This window comes from Sciurus vulgaris (genome assembly GCF_902686455.1).
Source record: "Sciurus vulgaris genome assembly, chromosome: 14".
Taxonomy (NCBI): Eukaryota; Metazoa; Chordata; class Mammalia; order Rodentia; family Sciuridae; genus Sciurus; species Sciurus vulgaris.
This window is the reverse complement of record NC_136475.1, coordinates 73,125,610-73,145,219: the sequence shown is the minus strand read 5'-3', so window position 1 is coordinate 73,145,219 and position 19,610 is coordinate 73,125,610. Positions and strand designations below refer to the sequence as shown.

Genomic DNA, 19,610 nt, shown 5'->3' with positions numbered 1-19,610 from the left:
TTAGAGGTTGACAGACCTTTATTTTATTCATTTATTTATATGTGGTGCTGAGAATCCAACCCAGTGCCTCACACATGCTAGGCAAGTGCTCTACCACTGAGCCACAACCCAACCCCAGTTATTTTTAGTATACCAAACAAATAAAACATTGTTACTTAAGCAAAAGTATATATTTAAACAGTTTTCAATTTTGACTTTTTGAAGTGTATAATAACCAGTATTTATTTTTTATTTTATTTTATTTTAATTTTTTTTTTTGCGGTGCTGGGGATCGAACCCAGGGCCTTGTGCTTGCAAGGCAAGCACCCTACCGACTGAGCTATCTCCCCAGCCCATTAACCCGTATTTATAAGTAAATATATACTTTAAAAATAATCTGTCATAATACCTTAGAAATGTAGTGTGATAATACTTTTGCTATTTACATAAATACCATTTTATATTCTTCGAGTTTGCTTTTTTTCTGATCCTCTACTCTGAAATTAATGTTTGTTGATTCCTGAACCTGTAGTACTTTATTTGTATTGCCCTTATGTTGTATAGATATATATAGTAGTTACAGAATAGTAAGTATTCTTTAGTGCATTGATTATTTCCAATTATTTACCATAATGAAAAAAGTTGTTATGAAGAATTGAATACATATCTCTCTCTCTTTTTTTTTTTTTGGTACCAGGGATGCTTAATCACTGAGTCACATCCCCAACCCTTTTTTATATTTTATTAGAGACAGGGTCTCACTGAGTTGCCTTCACCTCTCTAAATTGCTGAAGATGGCTTTGAACTCTAGGTCCTTTGGCCTCAGCCTCCTGAGCCTCTGTGCCACTGTGTCTCTTGTCAGTGTGACAAGAGAATGGGAAGTGATTTATGATAGTGGTTTTATTTTTTTTATTATTATTATTATTTTGGGTACCAGGGATTCAACTCAGGGACACTTGACCATTGTGCCATATCCCCAGGCCTGTTTTGTATTTTATTTAGAAACAGGGTCTCACTGAGTTGCTTAGCACCTGGCTTTTGCTGAGGCTGGCTTTGAGATTCTCCTGCCTCAACCTCCTGAGCTGCTGGGATTACTGGCGTGCACCACTGTACCTGGCAGTTTTAATATTTAAAAAAAAAATTTTTGTTAATCGTAGATGGACACAGTGCCTTATTTTAAGGGGTTGCTGTGGATCAAACCCAGTGCCTCACACATGCTAGGCAAGTGCTTTACCACTGAGCTACAACCCCAGACCTTAATTTTGTTTTTGATTTTGCTAAGGTTGAAAATTCTTCACATTTCATCTTGTTAAAGAATATGAATGTAATAAACCAAGAGCATTTTGTTGTTGTTGTTTTCATCATTGAGAAATAATCCTAAAGGAAATTGAGTGATGACCAAGAGGTAAATCTTTGTAACAAAGTACCAATTCCTTATTATTGTAGAGGTACTTTAGTGGTAAACTATCTTTTAGTGCATATAAAAGCACTTAAAAAATTTAGCTGAAAAATGATGTTAGAGTAGATTGAACTCCTGAGTGAAAAAGCCTTGAACAGCTTCTTACAATTGGGGTACTTCACTTTCTGTCATCTTTGCCTAAACTTCCGTTGTCAGATCAAACTGCTGATATCAAAATTGCAACTGTTTTATAGGATGCAGGTACATTCAGTGTAGCTGTAAATTAGTTTAATAATTATATGCATATATACACACATTTCCTTCCTCTGTGGGACCATTTTAGATGAATGCTGTGAGAACTCTTAAGGTTTGCTTTTTATTCATTAATTTACATACTTAAGTGGGGAACTTCTAATTTGTATCCACTGAAATATTCATAGCCATACAAGAGAAATAGATGTTTAAACAAAATTAAAAGTTTCTATGGCAACTGTGGTTAGAATTTCCCTTAAAAATTAAAAAAAATATATATTAATGGGTTGGGGTTGTGGCTCAGTGGTAGAGCACTTGCCTGGCATGTGTGAGGCCCTGGGTTCAACTCTCAGTACCCACATATAAATAAATTAATTAGTTAATTAATTAAAGGTCCATTGACAACTAAAAAAAATTTTTTTAAGTTTTAAAAATCATTTTATAGACATGAAGCTTCTTTACTCCTAAGTGCAGAGACCTTCCTTAATATAATTACAGTGCAGTTTTTAAAATCAGGAAGTTTTTACTGATGTGTAGTACTTTATGCTGCAGATCTAATTCTGATTATGCTAGTTTTTCTAATAATGTTCTTTAGGACCAAAAGAAAATTCGTTTTTCTTTTGCATAGTTTGAGGGTAGTGAAGATCCAGGAGACAGTTCTGGATCATATATTACATTTTATTGTCTTGTTTCTATAATCTTCTTTAATCTGTAACATTCCCCTATCATTGTGTTTTAGCGGCCTTGATGTTTTTGAACAGTGCATACCAGAAATTTTGTCTGTATATGAACTCACACATGTACACATATATGTTTATAGATAGATTTCCTAGATCTGTTTTCTGATAGGTACTGGAAGCAGACTCCCCCTAACAGTGTCAGTTTTCACTAGAAGAAATCAGAATTCAGTGGGCGCAGTGGTACACACCTGTAATTGCAGCTGCTCAAAAGTCTGAGGCTGGAAAATTGAAGTGATTCAAGAGCTGCCTGGGCAACTTAGCAAGAGACCCTGTCTCAAATTTAAAATAGGACTATGGATATAGACCAGTGGTAGAATACTTGCCTATCATGTGGAAGGCTCTGGGTTCATTTCCAAGTACCACAGGAGAAAAGAAGCCAGGACTCCATGAACAAGTTTTAGTGAGCCTGGAGTTTCATGTTGTAGTAGAAAGCAAGGAAATGCTTGAAGAAGAATGGGAATGTGTTGAAAGGATATGGAAGCCTGCTTTAAGGGATTCTAGTGACAAATCTGATTCTACTTAGACATCAAAGTAACTAATAGTAATAGTAACCCGTGTAACCTATAGAGTTAGAATCCATGCTGATAAAAATACATACATACATGGAAAATAAATGAATGTTTTTCCTTATAGTTCAATAACTAATAAATATGGAAAGAATGATAGAATTAAGAAGTCACACTTTGTAGTTCCTGAGGTAGGTAGGGTTTCAGGAAAGAATTATAAAAATGCTAATATCAGCAAATCAGTTTGATGAGAAACAAGGTATTTATGTAATCTCAAAGATCATCTACAGATATTTAATTACAAAGCAGAAAATATAACTTTAATATAAAGATACTCGGGCTGGGGAGATAGCTCAGTTGGTAGAGTGCTTGTGTTGTAAGTACAAGTCCCTGAGTTCGATCCGCAGCACTGAAATAAATAAACAAACAAACAAACAAACAAACTAGTAGTGCCATACTCATGATTTCATGTACTTTCTGGTGTCTGGATGCTTGTCCCCTTTTTTATTCTTTCTAGTCCTATATTTTAAAGAGATCATTTGAAGTCTTTAATTTGAATCTGATGTTGAAAGATATAAACAGCCAAACACACTTTTTTTTTTTTTTTTTTAAAGGTGAGTGCTCCAGTAGTGACATCTACCACTCAGGAAAAACCAAAGGATAGCGATCAGTTTGAATGGGTGACCATTGAACAATCAGGGGAATTAGTTTATGAAGCTCCAGAAACCATTGCAGCTGAGCCCCCACCTATCAAGTCAGCAGTACAGACCATGTCTCCCATACCTGCCCATTCATTGGCTGCTTTTGGATTATTTCTTCGTCTTCCGGGCTATGCTGAAGTGCTTCTGAAAGAGAGAAAACATGCCCAGTGCCTTCTTCGATTGGTATTGGGAGTGACAGATGATGGAGAAGGAAGTAAGTGTTTAGTGTTATTAATTAAATTTATCAACATATACATAAGTAGATTGGGTAGAGTTATCAGATCATCACCTGTTATTCATCATTTATTTCTTTCATAGTTCAGCTATTAGATGATTTGTTGTTGATGGTAGCTCAGTTTGAAGATAAGATGTAATAAATTGTAAAGAACTTTCTGTTTTGTTCAAAAACATATTTACTGAGGGCTTGCAGAACTGCTAGACAGGGGCTGAGGATATAGCTCAGTTGGTAGAGTGCTTGTCTGGCATGCACAAGGCCCTGGGTTCAATCCCCAGCACCACCCAAAAAAAAAAAAACTGCTAGACATCTTTGGAGTGATTTAAACATTCAGTAGTGTTTAAGTAGTCTACCTTACCCTCAAGTAGCAAGTGTCTTCCAGCTATAGCAGTGACCAAGTACATGCAGATGAAACAAGTTATTAAAGGCCTTGAACATACTTAAGTGTAATATGGATACTCACAAGGGTGAGGTTATTTCTTTACTACCCAGCAATGGATGAATGAAACTGCATAGGAATTTTTTGCTGGGGCCTTAAAGGATAGGTGAGATTTCATTGGGAAGAGTTATTTCAGAAAGAAGGAATGGTTTGAGCAATACTTGGAGGCTTAGTGTATGAGAGAGGGGATAAGTTAGCTGATGAAATTTTGTACAAAAGACAGTACTGACAGCTTACTTTAAAAGCTGGTATTGGTAACATGAAAAGTCTTACTAAGAACCTGAAGTTTATTTTTTTAAATAAAAGTGAGGATTTATTAAAATATATTATGCAAATAACACTTAAAGTGAATGTGGTGGCAATATTTAGATTAAAGAGAACAGAATTTAAAAAATGGTTATATATAATATTATATAATAATAATGCAGAATAATCATAGAAAGTTCATGATTATTTCCACTGGCTTGGTGTTATTATTTAATAGAAAGGAAAAGAAGATTGGTTGACAGGGTGGTCTAGCAAAGTAGGTTTTTTTTCTGGAGGGAAGGGGTACTGGGGATTGAACTCAAGGGCACTTGACCACTGAGCCACATCCCCAGCTCTCCTTTGTATTTTATTTAGGCAGGGTCTCACTAAGTTGCTTAGCTCCTCGCATTTGCTGAGGCTGGCTTTGAACTCTCAATCTTCCTGCCTCACCCTCCTGAGCCGCTGGAATTACAGGCATGTGCTACAGCACCTGGCTAGGAAAGTAGATTTTTGCTTGGGTTCTTTCTTTATTCACTCAATGATCATTCTAGTAATATTAATAAAAATAAATATTTTCTTACATCATTTTTAAAACACATACTTTAGGTCGATTTCTTTCATATGTCATTTAGAAAGAATATTTTGTTAAACCCTACTCCACAACATACATTTAATCCAATAAAACTGTGAATTTATATACCTTAAAACTCTGAAGCTGTTATTCAAAGTACATTTTATTAGGTAGCTGAAGGGGTAAAGTCCATTGTATTTTAACATTACATTGCAAGACAGTAGACCTTAAAAAAGAGAACTTTTGTGCCATTTCACTAATTTTAGTGAATATATGATGACTATTTATTAAAAAGCATAATTATGGGGCTGGGGATGTAGCTCAGTGCTAGTAGGCTTGCCTGGCATGCCTGTGAATGAATAAATAAATAAATAAAAATTTTTAAAAGCATGATTATATCCTTTTCTATAATAGTCTCATTCACTATTCATGTAGCATTGCTTTCTTTGCATGTAACACTTCTGACTAAAATATAGTAGAAAACTGTATTGCTAAAAAGGAAGTGATTTCAGTCACTCACTATCTAATAATTTTGATACTATCTATAGCTATTGTATGCATATATTTCAACCGTTTTTGGAATTTATGTATACTGTGTCCTACAGAGCTTTTTTCCTGATATTGTTCGTGATTAAATGTGAAAATATTACTATTCTATCTATAGTATTTACAGTTTTATAATAAGTTAATTGATATAATTTTACATTGCATTGTCATTCAATTTTTGACCCTGTATGGTAGCTCCATATTGTGTTTTTAAATATTTTGAGTTTGAGTCCTCTTCTCTTTTCAATCTAGGTCATATTCTGCAATCTCCATCAGCCAACGTGCTTCCAACCCTTCCTTTCCATGTCCTTCGTAGCTTGTTTAGCACTACGCCTTTGACAACTGATGACGGTGTGCTTCTTAGGCGGATGGCATTGGAAATTGGTGCACTACATCTCATTCTTGTCTGTCTCTCTGCTCTGAGCCATCATGCCCCACGAGTTCCAAACTCTAGCCTCAATCAAACAGAGGTAGGTTTAATTATAATTGTTTATTAAAAACAAAATCGTGTACCCCATTTGTGTACAATGAATCAAAATGCAGTCGGTAAAAAATTAAAAGCTAAATTAAAAAAAAAATTTTTAAATAAAGCCTTTTCTGAAGTAGTATTTCAAAGGTTTGGGTATCCCTTTGTACACTTAAAATAAGGGTATTTAAAAGAGAAACTATAATTGTTTTGTATATTCGGCTTCTTCAGAAAATCACAAATTAACCCATCTACTTGAAAAACACAAAAAATTTCAGAATTTTAATAAACTTTCCCATTTGTCAAGATATTTTGAATTTATGCTGCGATCCATTTTCCTTTCCTTTAATGAACTTTAGGGAATCATACTATTGAATGGTAAGTTCTGTTCAATGTAGTAAGACAAGAAAGAACAAAAATAGATTGAGAGGGACCTCATTATTTCTAGATTTTTTGATTGTATTTTTAGGAAAACCTAAAAATAATCAATGGCTTAACTCGATTTTACTGAGGATGCAATTTATAGAGACAGTATATAAAAAGCAATTGTTTCATCAGTTGCAGTGGTGCATGCCTTAATACCTACAACTTGGGAGGTCAAGGGAGGAAGCTCACAAATTTGAGGCCCTAGGCAACGCAGAGAGACCCTGTCTCAAAATAAAAAATAAGAAGTATCGGGGATGTAGCCTAGTGGTAGAACACCCTTGAGTTTAGTCCCCAATACTGAAAAGAATGAATATATGGAAATAACTGATTATTTAACAATAACAGGCCAAAAAAAAAAAAAAAAAGTTTTCAAGAAATTTTTTAGAGTAGCATCTGAAATAGAAGATTCCTATGAATACATCTGAAAATTATGTACAAAATCTCTTCATAAAATACATGAATTTTTTCAGAAAAGCACTTGAAAGTAATGTTTTTGCCTATGTTTATCTCTAGAAACTACAACAGTACGATAATATTCTTTTCCAAGTTAATCTATAAGTTTGTTACAATCCAGATTTCCTTTTGGAGTAAGTTGACAAGTTGATTGTCCATGTAGTTTCAAAGAACAACATGTCTAGCCATCTCATACTGCCATAGATCAAAGTTTACTGTGAAACTGTAGTGCCATTACAAGGATAGATAGAAGCCTAGGAAAAAGTAGACTAAAGCCCATATATAAATGATTATCTGATATATGACATGTAACTGCAACTTAATGAATTAAGTATAGTCTTATCAATATATGGTAGTAGATGAGTTAATATCAGTATGGAACAAAAAAATCTTTAAGCTCTGCTGGATTCTGTAAGCAAAAAGTAATTTTAAGGGGTCAATAGATCTGAATGTTTACACTATATTAAAAATATATGCATCTGTAATCCCTGCAGCTTGGGAGACTGAGGCAGGAGGACCACAAGTTCAAAGCCTGCCTTGTCAACTTATCAAGACCCTAAGCAACTTAGCAAGACCCTGTCTCAAAATAAAAAATAAAAAGGGGTGGATGTGTGACTTGGTGGTTAAACACCTCTGGATTCAGTTCATGGTTCAAAAAAAAAAAAAAAGAGCGATACCTATTTTATTAATAAAACACAATTATGATGGATTAGACAAAATTTTTGTAGTAGGGTGCTAAAAAGGCATTAACTGCAAAGAAGGAAAAATGAAAAAAGACAATTATGTTAAAATTAGAAACTTAAAATTGATACATAGTCATATATTTTTGAATATAATATTTGGATGTATATATAGCTTATGTTATGATCAAATCATGGTAATTTGCATATCTACCACCTAAACCGGATCATTTCTTTTTGATAAAAACATTTAAAATTCTTACTTCTAGTTATTTTGAAATATGTTATTGTCAATTATAGTCACTCTACTATGCAGTAAGAACACTAGATCTCATTCCTCCTATCTAACTATAACATGACCAACCTGTCCCCATCCCCTACCTCACTTAAGGTTTGTTTTCTAACGTCATTAAAAACTGCTAAAATGAAAAGGTGAGCCACAGAATGATACATCGTGAGATAGGAAGGTGATTGATAGATCCGATAAAGAACATACATCCAGAATATGTAAAGATCTTCAAAAAGGCAAAGGGATACAACCCAGTTAAAAAAGGGTGAAAGTTTTAATGGCACTTCCCAAAAAACTATGTAAATATCCAAAAAATGTGAAAAGATGATTTTCTTTATTAGTTATCAAAAAAGTACAAATCAAAACTTAATAAGTGGCAAGTATATTTTAATAAAAATCAGGATTATGATTAACTTTGTGGAGAAAAGAGGGTGTGAGGGGAACATGGAATGAGGGGACTTTCTGGGGGACAGTGATCCAATTCTTGACCTGTAGTTAATAGCGTTTACACTGTAATAATCCATTAAGCTTTACGTGTTTGTTTTGTGTTCTGTTTTTTTGTTTTGTTTTGTTTTGTTTTGTACCAAAGTTTGAACTCAGGAGCATTCAACTACTGAGCCACATTCCCAGCCCTATTTTGTATTTTTAATTTAGAGACTGTCTCTAAACTCGTGATCCTCCTGCCTTAGACTCTTGAGCTGCCATGATTACAGGCACACACCACTGTGCCCAGCTCTTTCTGTGTGTATCTTAACTTCACTTGAGAGGTTTTCGTTTCAGTTTTGAGGTGTGATCTTGCTGTGTTCCCAGGCTGTTCTTGACCTCTTGAGCGCAAGTGATCTTCCTGCCTCACTCAGTCCCTTGAGTGTTGGGACAGGCACGTGTCACCTGCACAGCTTGATATGTTATTGTTTAGATTTTTTTATAAATAAATAGCTGAGTTGGGGTTGTAGCTCAGTGGTAGAGCATCTGCCTAGCATGTGTGAGGCACTGGGTTCATTTATCACACCACATCTAAATATATAAAATAATGGTCCATCAACAACTAAAAAAAATTTTTTTTAAATAAAAATAGCTGTTTTTAGTCAGTAGCATTGATTATTCTAGAAAATGTTTATCTGGTAATGGAATTTTATTCATTTAACAGTTTTTCTTATAAAGTAAAAGATGGAATTTCTCAGTCATATATTCACAGTACAAATATCAATTTGTAAAAATGGTATTTCTGTACTTGGTGCAGTGAGTTGTATCTGTAATCTTTGACTCAAAGAAAGCTGGGACAGGAGTATTAAGATTTCTAAACCATCCTTCACAACTTAGTGAGATTTTGTCTTAAAATAAAAAAAGGGCTGAGATATAGTTCACTCACTGGCAGAGCATGACTGGATTAAAGCCCCATTACCTTTGCACACCCCCCAAAAAAATTTTTCTGCATATGATTTTTTCCTTAGCCAGTATTTCCATGGAAACAAAAAAATATTGATACTACTTGTGAGTTTCTGTTGAAACTAACATTTAATTGCAAATGTTTTGAGGGTATGTGATATGTTGAATTTAATGGAAATTCTTTACAGAAAGATTCTTGTTCCAGAATTAATTATACAATTTCCATAAATAATAATAAAGAATTCACACATTTATGGCAGGAGGGGAGGGGTGAAGTTTATAATTCATCATTTTCTGTCTCCACACCATTCTTATTTTAAATATTTGAGATATTTCTATACTTGACATTCTGAACAAGAAAGAAATTAAGATTTAACTCCTATAAATAGTAATCTCAATTATTATGATTGGAAACATCATTGTGATAGTCTTTTTGCTGGATTCATTCTAAAAGAATCTGTCTTATCTCTATTTCCTTTTTCTGTTTTCTCTGTTTGTCTTGGAGTCATTGATTGATTCTTTGGACTCTCAAAGTGATTTGAGAAGATTTTTTTTTTTTAATTTATCATTTATTTTTTATATTTCCATTTTCCCCTTCTTTCCCTTTGAAAGTACAGTTTGCATTCTGTCACTGGGCATTTACGTATACTAGATATTTCATGTAAATGGAATTTTACAATATATTACATTTTCCATCTTCTTTCACTTAGCAAAGGTTTTTTTGAGGTTTATCCACATAGCGTGCATTAGTACTCCATTACTTTTTATGGCTAAATAATATTCCATTGTATTTACTTGTCTATTCATCCATTAGACATTTGGGTTCTTTCTGTTTTTTGACTATTATAAATAGTGCTGTTATGACCATGTGTATATATGTCTGTTTTAATACTGATTTTCTTTTCTTTGGGGTATATACATAGAAGTCATAATAATTCAATGTTTAATTTTTTTTTTTATAATTTTCTAACTATTTTTCCATAATGGCTGAACTGTTTTACATTGCCAGTAAGAAATATTTCTGAAAATAAATAAAACCCGTAGTAATAAATTTTTACTTCTTATTGCCATAAGCCACAGGTGTCAAGCTCTCATAACCCTACATCAACAGAAGAACAGCAGTTATATTGGGCCAAAGGAACTGGCTTTGGAACAGGTTCTACAGCTTCTGGGTGGGATGTGGAACAAGCCTTAACTAAACAAAGGCTGGAAGAGGAACATGTCACCTGTCTTCTACAGGTAAATTTGTGAAGACCATATTATAGTTACCATTATTTTTGTATTTGTACTAATGGACTCATCCAACTCATCTTCAGCTACTTTTATGCCCACTTGTTCTCTCTTCTCCCAGTACATTCTTAGATGTTATTGACAAAGATTGCTCTTCCCTGCTTATGATTCTAAATTTGTTCCTTCTCAGTTTCTTCACTGAAAGGAAGCCGACAAGGATGAAATTCTTCTATAACTGGAAAATGCACATATCACCCTCTTCTAGTCATCATCTCATTTTAACACGTTGTATCTAGACTCTTGTATTAAACGTTATCTGTTTATTTACTTTTTATTGTTAATAGACATTGAACTCTGGGCTTTGTGCATGCTTTACCAATGAGCTACATCCCTACCACCATTATACTTTTATTTTCAAATTGTCTGTGATGCTTCTAGGGTCAGGCAAGTTGAACTAGCATAAAAAGCCTTGATACCACAGAAGTGAGAGAGAGAGTTAAAGATTAGCGTTAGTTTCTGCATCAATTAATTGAAGTTTATAAAGTCTTTTTGAGTGTTGCTTTCTGCATTTCTAGAATGATACAGTCAGAGTAATATAGACGTCTTAAGATCCCAGCACTCTCAGACTGTTATCTGAACCTACTCAATAAAATACTGTGTATAATATGAGTTGCTACTAAGCTTTTAAGTTTGTGCCCTTAAATGAATCACTTCTCTGTGTGTAGTCAAATATGGTGCACCATGCTTTGTCAATAACACTCTCAGGCAAAATAGATATTTTCCTTTTGAAAATTTAAGCAGAAGGTATCTAATTTTCAAAACGTAAGATATTGAATAGAAAATATGCACTTTTGAATATTCAGATTGAATCTGTAACTTAATGTATACGCTTTTAAAGTATGCGAAGCTAAAATCCAATTTACTTTGAATAATTTAAATTTTCAGGTTCTTGCAAGTTACATAAATCCTGTTAGTGGTGCAGTAAATGGAGAAGCTCAGTCATCTCATGAGAGTAGAGGACAGAACAGTAATGCCCTGCCATCTGTACTTCTAGAGCTTCTCAGTCAGTCCTGCCTTATACCAGCCATGTCATCTTACCTACGAAATGATTCAGGTAAATCAGTTACAAAACTTTGTAATTGTTCCTTTGAAATATCTTTGTGGATGAATATTTTTGTTCGTTTATTTTATCATTATCAACTTAAATAATAATAAGGTTTAATTGGCATAGTCAGTGGATTTATTTCTTAATAATTTTTCTGAAAATAATTGATTCTAGTGCCCTTAATTCAATATTATGCCATCACCTGTTCTAGAACTTGGAATAAAAATTTTCATGATTCCTTTGTCTTCGCCTATGAGCATACGTTTCTTTCTTTTAATAACCAAAAATGATAGAACAAAGGCTAGAAACTTCATGACAGTATGTACTGGTTTCATGATCGAAATGTGCTTAATATGGTGGAACCTCTATGCATTTTATAGTTTTTTTAAAAATCCAACTATGAAATGATACACAGTAGGGTCTCCTCCTCAAGGGGATTGAACCCAGGAGCTCTTTTCCATTGAGCTACATCCCCAGACCTTTTTTATTTTGAGAGAGGGGCTTGCTAGATTGCTAAGGCTGGCCTCAAACCTGCGATCCTCTATCTGGACCTCTTGAGTTACTAGAATTACAGATACACACCACCGCACCATGTTAGACAATAGTAAGGTTTTGAAGAAAGATAAATCATTCAAGTGTATAAGTACTTAAAGGGATTCACTTTTAAATTCAATAAAAATATCATAGGTACTTATTTTGTCAGTATGCAGTTGATTGGTGTTAACTTATTATTTTTTTGTGGAATTATTGCTCAAGAATTGTGTTCTTTTCAGAACAGGCATAGAAAGTTATATGAGACTCAGAAACACAATATTGACAAGAAAAACAAGTAGTTCACTTCTTTGAATCAGGACCTTTACGTTTGATTTTTATTTTAACTGTTTTATTCTTACCCTTATCTCTTTTAGTTTATATTATTACTCATGACAGTAAACATTTATGCATTTTATTAGTTTGTTAGGAATATATAAGGAAAACAGTGGGACTGAATCTCAGAGTAGTCTGGTTTGTGGCAGCTAAGTTGCACAGTTGGGTGGAAGGAAAAGGTACTTGTATTTGAAAAAAAATTACTGCTTATATTCCCTACTATCATGGAAATTATTGTGCTTCAAAAGAACATCAGTGTGGCTTAAATTTCTTCATGAAGGTATTGAGGTGATTGTTATTAAGACTTTTTTTTTAGATTGACTTGTTTTATACATCAGATTTTTTTTTTAAGTAATGACACATGCAGAATGTTTTGTGATTAAATAAAATACTGAATATTATATAAAATTTAATACTGGATCACATAGAACAGTTGAATAGAATGAGAAAAGGTTTCTCTTCTCATTTTCTCTACCATTAAAATTTTATTTTATTAATCCCTTTAACTTTCAAGAAATATTGCCTACCAAAACAACTTAAATTTTTGTGTCTTAAAATTCACTCTTTGTATAACACTGAGCAAAATTTTATCTTTATGGTTTAGGATCAAAAAGGATATTATGCAAACTATATAATATTTAAAATAATCAGTTTATATAAAAGTGTGCTTTCTGATAAGATGTGTATCTTAATCCTGGTTGTGGTGGTACACATCTGTAATCCAGTCTAAGGGAAGAGGATCCTGAGTTGTAGGCCAACCTAGGCAAATGAGCCCAACCCTGTCTTAAAACAAAGAAAAAAGAAATGGTGTGGTAATAAGCAAGGTATAATATTTGGTAATCTTATGTGATAGATCAGAATTTGATTTTTCTTTTTCCAACTTAGTATTTTCCTACAATAGGAATTTCTTCATACTGAGTGTAGATGTGCGTAAATCTGGTATTTTGTCTAAGTAATGATATAATTTTAAGTCATACATTTGAACTTGAATGTGATACCAAAAATTTATTTTGAAATAATACTTTAAGCCCGCTTGGTAGTGCACATGTGTAATCTCAATGTCTCAGGAGGCTGAAGCAGGAGGATCACAAGTCCCAAAGTTAAAAGGGCTGGGGATGTGGTTTAGTGGTAGAGCACCCCTGGGTTCAATCCCTAGTACCCCCAAAATGATAATAATAATAATACTTTAAGATAAATTAGTATAAAATTGTTAACTTAGCTGTAGTAAATAGGTTAGATGGCATGCCTCTTAAATGATGTTTTCAGTAATTAGAGTATTATTCTTGAGTTTGGAATATTTTCTGTCTTTTAGTTTGTGAGAAGCAAGGTGGGTCAGGAAAATATGGCCTAATATTTTTTATGTGAAATAAGTAAGTGTAAGTTAATTATATAATTATCAAATTTAGCTAAAATATTAATAATTAACTTTTTTAAATGGCATTTTAAAATCTGAACAAGTTATCTCGCCAGAGTTTTCCTAAAACTTCATAAAATGCCTACTTTAGAAAATTAGTCTAAAAATCCATTTCTAAATTTTGTAATAATTCCATTTAATTTATTATTGGCAATGTTTTATAGGTTACAGTATTCAGCTCAGAATCTTTTGCTTTATTTAGTTATCATGACTCTATTGATTCAAAAAAATCTGAGTTTCCAACCTTTGTCTTTTTTTAAAATATTTTTTGTTGTCAGTGAATATTTTATTTATTTATATGTGGTACTGAGTAGTGAATCCAGGGCCTTACAGATGACAGGCAAGTGCTCTACCACTGAGCCACAACTCCAACCCAGCCTTTTTCTCTCTTGATATTAATATTTTTTATAGAATACAGGCCATTTATAGAAGATTCTCTAAGTTAGTTTTGGTTTTTGGTTTTTGGTTTGTGCAGTAAGGGGGTCAAATTCTGGGCTTTACACAGTGTTAGCTGAGCTATATCCACAACCCAACAGGTTGATTTTTAAGTGTGCAAACAATACTAATAATTTTGCTTGAGACCTTGGATTTAAGGGATGAGAATGTTTGCTTACAGTTGCTAGCATATTCAAAAACAGAAACCAAGGTAATATGTTCTTATAAGAGCTATAGGAAAATACTACATATTTCCATTCTGTTACATGTTTTAAATGATTGATGAGCAAGACAAGAAAATACAGAGGCCTGTAGTGTTGGTGCAGTCTTTTCAGATCAAAGACTAGTTTTCTGGTAACCTTTGATTACCTAATGTGGTTTCTTGCCTTTACCCTCTTCCCCTTTTGCCCTTTTCTCCTGGTGCTAAGTAGCTATTTTGCAGATATTTTAAACTTTTCTTCTTAATTACTGTTAAAGATCGATATGAGTACCAGTTTGTTCCTTATTTTAATAAAACCTTCCCAAGTTTTCAATGGAGAAAGCTCACAATGTAGCAGGTTACATAAGTCTATTCTATTTTGACAGAAATTTTAAAATTGGCCTAAATATTTTAAATAATAATACTATGCTGGCCAAAAGGATCAACAATAATTGCACATAAAGTTGATCTTCACTTGTAGCTCTGAACATCTTTGCATCAAAGTTGGAAAGAGAATATTGTCAGTTGCAAAATTATTACCAGAATAGAGGGAGTATACAAGTTCCTTGGGGAGAAGGACACCCTTTTTTTCAAAAATGACTTCTAACAATTCTGTAACTGAGACACTGATCCTATTCTCCAGAGGTAGGTAACTGATTATATTTAGCAATTTAGTCATTAAATGATTCTCTTAACAGTTATTTTATTTGTAGCATAATAATGACTATGCCATTGTTTTAACCAATTTGTTATTTTTAGACAGTTACTTTTATTTGTAAAATTTTAAAATTTGAGCATTTATGTATCCAGACCTTTAAACTGGTTTAGTATTGTTGGGATAAATTCTGAACATTTCATCTTTTGTGAATTCACTGTAGCAGGAATATTTAATAATGACATAATAGTAGTTTTCCTACTATAATCTTTTTTTTTTTTTTTTTTTTTTAATTTTCTGGGGACATTGGGGATTGAACCCAAGGGCATCTCTGTCACCAGCTACATCTCCAGTGCATCTGTGATTCTCCTTTCTCCTGCCTCAGCCTCCCAGGTGGTTGGGATTATAGGTGTACACCACCACGCCTAGCTGCTATAACCTTTTCATAAATTGGCTTCTTAGTATAGGCCTAAAAATGGGTGGAGAGGAATTCGAGACCTGTTATGTTTAAATGAATGGAAACCTTTTTTAAAGTGTTTGGTGCCATAGTAGTATGATTTTTCATATTTAGGCAAAATTACTCAGATTTAGCAAAGGTTTTGCAGCATGGTTTCAGTTATTTAAGATAGAAGAATGAATTTGACACTAGCCTAATAGTTCTTTTCATGATAGAAAGATGTTAGTATTCCTTCTTGGGGTTTGCACTTTTAATTAACAGCAAATCAATAACATAATTCTGTGTTGGCCATCTATATGTAACAAACTAGAAATTTAAAACATATAATAATTTGGACTTTTCTTCCAAGAGCCTAATTCAGTAAGATCAGTGAGACAGTTGGTCTGAAAAACAGTACAGAAAAAAATATAAATAAAACAATAGATTTGAAGCCACAGCTTCAAGGTCAAGGTAGGTGGTGAAACAAGTAAGTGTGTAAAAAATTTTAGGATAGTTTATCTCCAGTACCATTTTTCAAAGAATGGTAAATTCCAACAACATATAAGAGCTCCCTTTCTCCACACTCCCATCAACATGTTTTTACTTTTTGCCTTTTGATGGTAGTCATTGTAACTGGGATGACATTTTTGTGGTTTTGCTTTGTATTTCCCTGATTAATGATGTTTAATATTTCTTCACGTATTTGTTGGTCACTTTTATATCTTGTTTTGAGAAATGTCTATTCAAATCTTTGTCCATTTTTAAATTGAATAATTTTGTTGTTTTTCTTGCTGTTGAGTTCCTTTTATATTCTAGATATTAACCCCTTGTCAGATAGTCTGTAAAAATAGTCTCTGAAGGTTTTCTCTTGATTGTTTACTTTGCTGTGCAGCAGCTTCTTAGTTTCATACAATAGCATTTGTCTAATTAGTGCAACCACTAATTAGAGGTTCCTCAGCAAAATGAAAATATGATGCAGCAGTCCCTCTACTGTGCTTGTATGTGTATGCGCATGTGCACACTCATGTCCATAGCCAAAAGAAATGAAATCATTTTATCAGATTCTGTAAACCTATGTTTTCTGCAGCACTATTCATAGTAGTCAAGATATGGGGAAGGAATTGACCAAGATGTTCATTGACAAATAAATGGATTTTTAAAAGTGACATATTTGCCATTAAGAAGATGGAAATCCTGTCATTTATAGCAACATGGATGAAACTAGAGGATTTTACGTTAAGTGATATAAGCCAGGAACAAACCAAGTGTGGTGACACATGCTTAAAATCACAGCAATTCAAGAGGATGAGGCAGGAGGATTCCAAGTTGGAGGCCAGCCTCCTCTTTTCTTTTCTGGTTCCAGGAATTCAACGCAGGGATGCTTAACCACTGATTCACATCCCCAGCCCTATTTTGTATTTTATTTAGAGACAGGGTCTCACTGAGTTGCTTAGGGTCTCACTAAGTTGCTGAGGCTGGTTTTGAACTTGCCTCAGCCTCCCATGCCACTGAGCTTAGCCTCCTCAATTTAACAAGAACCTGAACAATTTAATAAGACCCTGTCTCAAACTAAAAAATAATAAGGATTGGGGAATATGACTCAGTAGTAAAGCTCCCCTGGATTCAATCCCCAGAAGGAAAAGAAAAAGAAAAAAATGATGGGAGAGAAGGACAAATACCACACATTCTCACTCATTTGAGAAAGTTTAAAAAAAAGTTGACAACATAGAAGTTGAGAATAGAGTCATTATCGAGAGAGAGGGGGGCTAGAGATTAGGTAGTGAGCCCCCAAACACAGTTGGATGGAGGGAAGTAGTCTTATTGTTATATGACCCAGTATGGCAACGATATATTTCAGAGTGACTGGAGACATTTGAAGGATTCCAACACAGAGAAATGATAATATTTGAGGAGATAGAAATGCTAATTACCTTGATTTGATCATTACATTGTAGTATGTGTATTGAATTATAATACTTTACCCAATAAATTTTGAAAAACATGTCAAACAACAAAAAGAAGAATGAGGGGGAGGAATGGGGGTTTGGGTTAGTGATTGCAATTGCTTAGCATGCATGAGGCCCTGGGTTCAATCCCAGCACATACACATACCACTCCCCCCTCCCCCCCCAAATAATAAAGAGTGATGAAAATGCCATAGAGAGAGAAAAGGCAGTTGTTTTCATGAGAGATTTCTTAGGTAGATGACAAAAATCTTCATATAAACCATGTGTTTTAATTTTTCTCTCAACTTTTGATTTCTACTTACTATAACCAGGTAATTCTGAAAACCGCATTTGTAGGTCATGATCCTTTTTCCTCTAGTCTCTATTGTAGCTAAATTTATACCATTTAGTAAGCCTGCAGTTGCCCCTCTGACCACTAGATGGAGATCCTGTTTCATTGTTAGAAATATTTGACCAAAGCAAGACAGAATATTACTTTAGAGAATCACTTTCACTTCATCTCACTCCAATTTTGAAAAATGATATTTTCCTTTGTTTTCAGAAAACAATACACTAGGTATTAGGGCACATTATATTATTTACTCTGTTTAAAAAACTATTTTTAGTTGTAGATGGACACACTATCTTTGTTTTGTTTACTTGGTTTTTTAAATGTGATACTGGGGATCTAATTCAGTGCCTCACATGTGCTAGGCAAGCTCTCTACCATTGAGCCATAATCCCAGCCCATATTTACTCTTAACCTAATGGGTTATGCTAACAAACCCTTAGTGTTAGGAAATCTTTACCTTTTTAGTGCCTCTTTCAAACTATGGAGATATCATTTCAGAGTTGAAAAGGAAATAAGCATTATCCTGAGAGATACTTGTGTTTCTGGTCAGAGGAATTAGGAAGGAAACCTCTCAGTTACAGAAACTGTGTGGGAGCGCTCATGAAGAAAGTTGGAGAGAGAATTTACAGAATTTCTGTAACTGAGGTCATGGATTTAGGGGAGAAAATGCTACAGAAATAAAAGTCCTATTCCCATCACATCACATGAGGATGCATATGATGAAATGTATTCATGATGATGTTCATTCATCCCGATCACTTGGTTAAGGTGCTATCTACCAGGTCTTTCTAATGTGAAAATTAGGAAACTCTTTTTTCCTTTCCAAACTCCATTCTTTATATGATTGTCACTAATTCCCACACACCAGTGGGAAGGGAATGAAGCACCATCTCTTGGAGAGGAATGTTTATTTAGATTTTGAAATGTCCATTTAGAATTTGGAATTCTTTTGAAAGAAAGGTTTGTCTCACCTCCATATTTGTGCAGTTATTATATCCCCATGGGTTTGTATTTTGTTTATATGTGTGTTTTGTTTCAGCATTAACATTTTCAACAGCCTTTGAGTATATAATTAGTACATTGTAAAGTTTATGTATTTAACATGTACAGTTCATTGTGTTTTAGTATTATTTGTGAAGATCTGTAACCATCACTGTAATCTTAATTTTAAAATACTTTCATCCACAAAGAAATCTTAAATTCATTAGTAGTCATTCCCCACTACCTGCACTATTTCCCCACCTGAGCTTATCACTTTACTGTTTTATTGTCCAAGTAGTTTTAGCTTTGGCCATTTTGGCTTTTTTTTTTTTTTTTTTTTTTTTTTTAAAGTTGACCAGTGTGGCTTAGTTGATTTTGATTTTTAGAGGACTTTTCTTACTTTCTGGTGCTACAAGATGATCTGTGCTGGTCTTGTATTTTCCCTGTCTAATCCTTAGACTCAGTAATTTATTTAAATAACCCTGACTCCTTATATAGAAGTAATTAGAAATTAAGAACTAGATGTTCATTGAGAATTTTACAACCCAATATTAAAAATGTCATGATATAATTCAAAATTATTATCCATGTAGAGAGTCAGGAAATGACCAACTTATAAGGCAACAGACATTCAAAAGGTTTCAGCCACAAAATGACCCAGACATTGGAATTATTT

General features: G+C 33.6%; 1 protein-coding gene across 1 annotated transcript in view; it reads left to right on the top strand.

The window, feature by feature from the left end:
* The window catches only part of BIRC6 (baculoviral IAP repeat containing 6), a 213,402-nt gene that overhangs the window by 151,182 nt on the left and 42,610 nt on the right, over window positions 1-19,610 (top strand). The window contains 4 exon segments of the mRNA XM_079109988.1: window positions 3,491-3,791; window positions 5,867-6,084; window positions 10,389-10,553; window positions 11,490-11,658. Of these exon segments, the coding sequence (XP_078966114.1) occupies window positions 3,491-3,791; window positions 5,867-6,084; window positions 10,389-10,553; window positions 11,490-11,658 (853 nt within the window).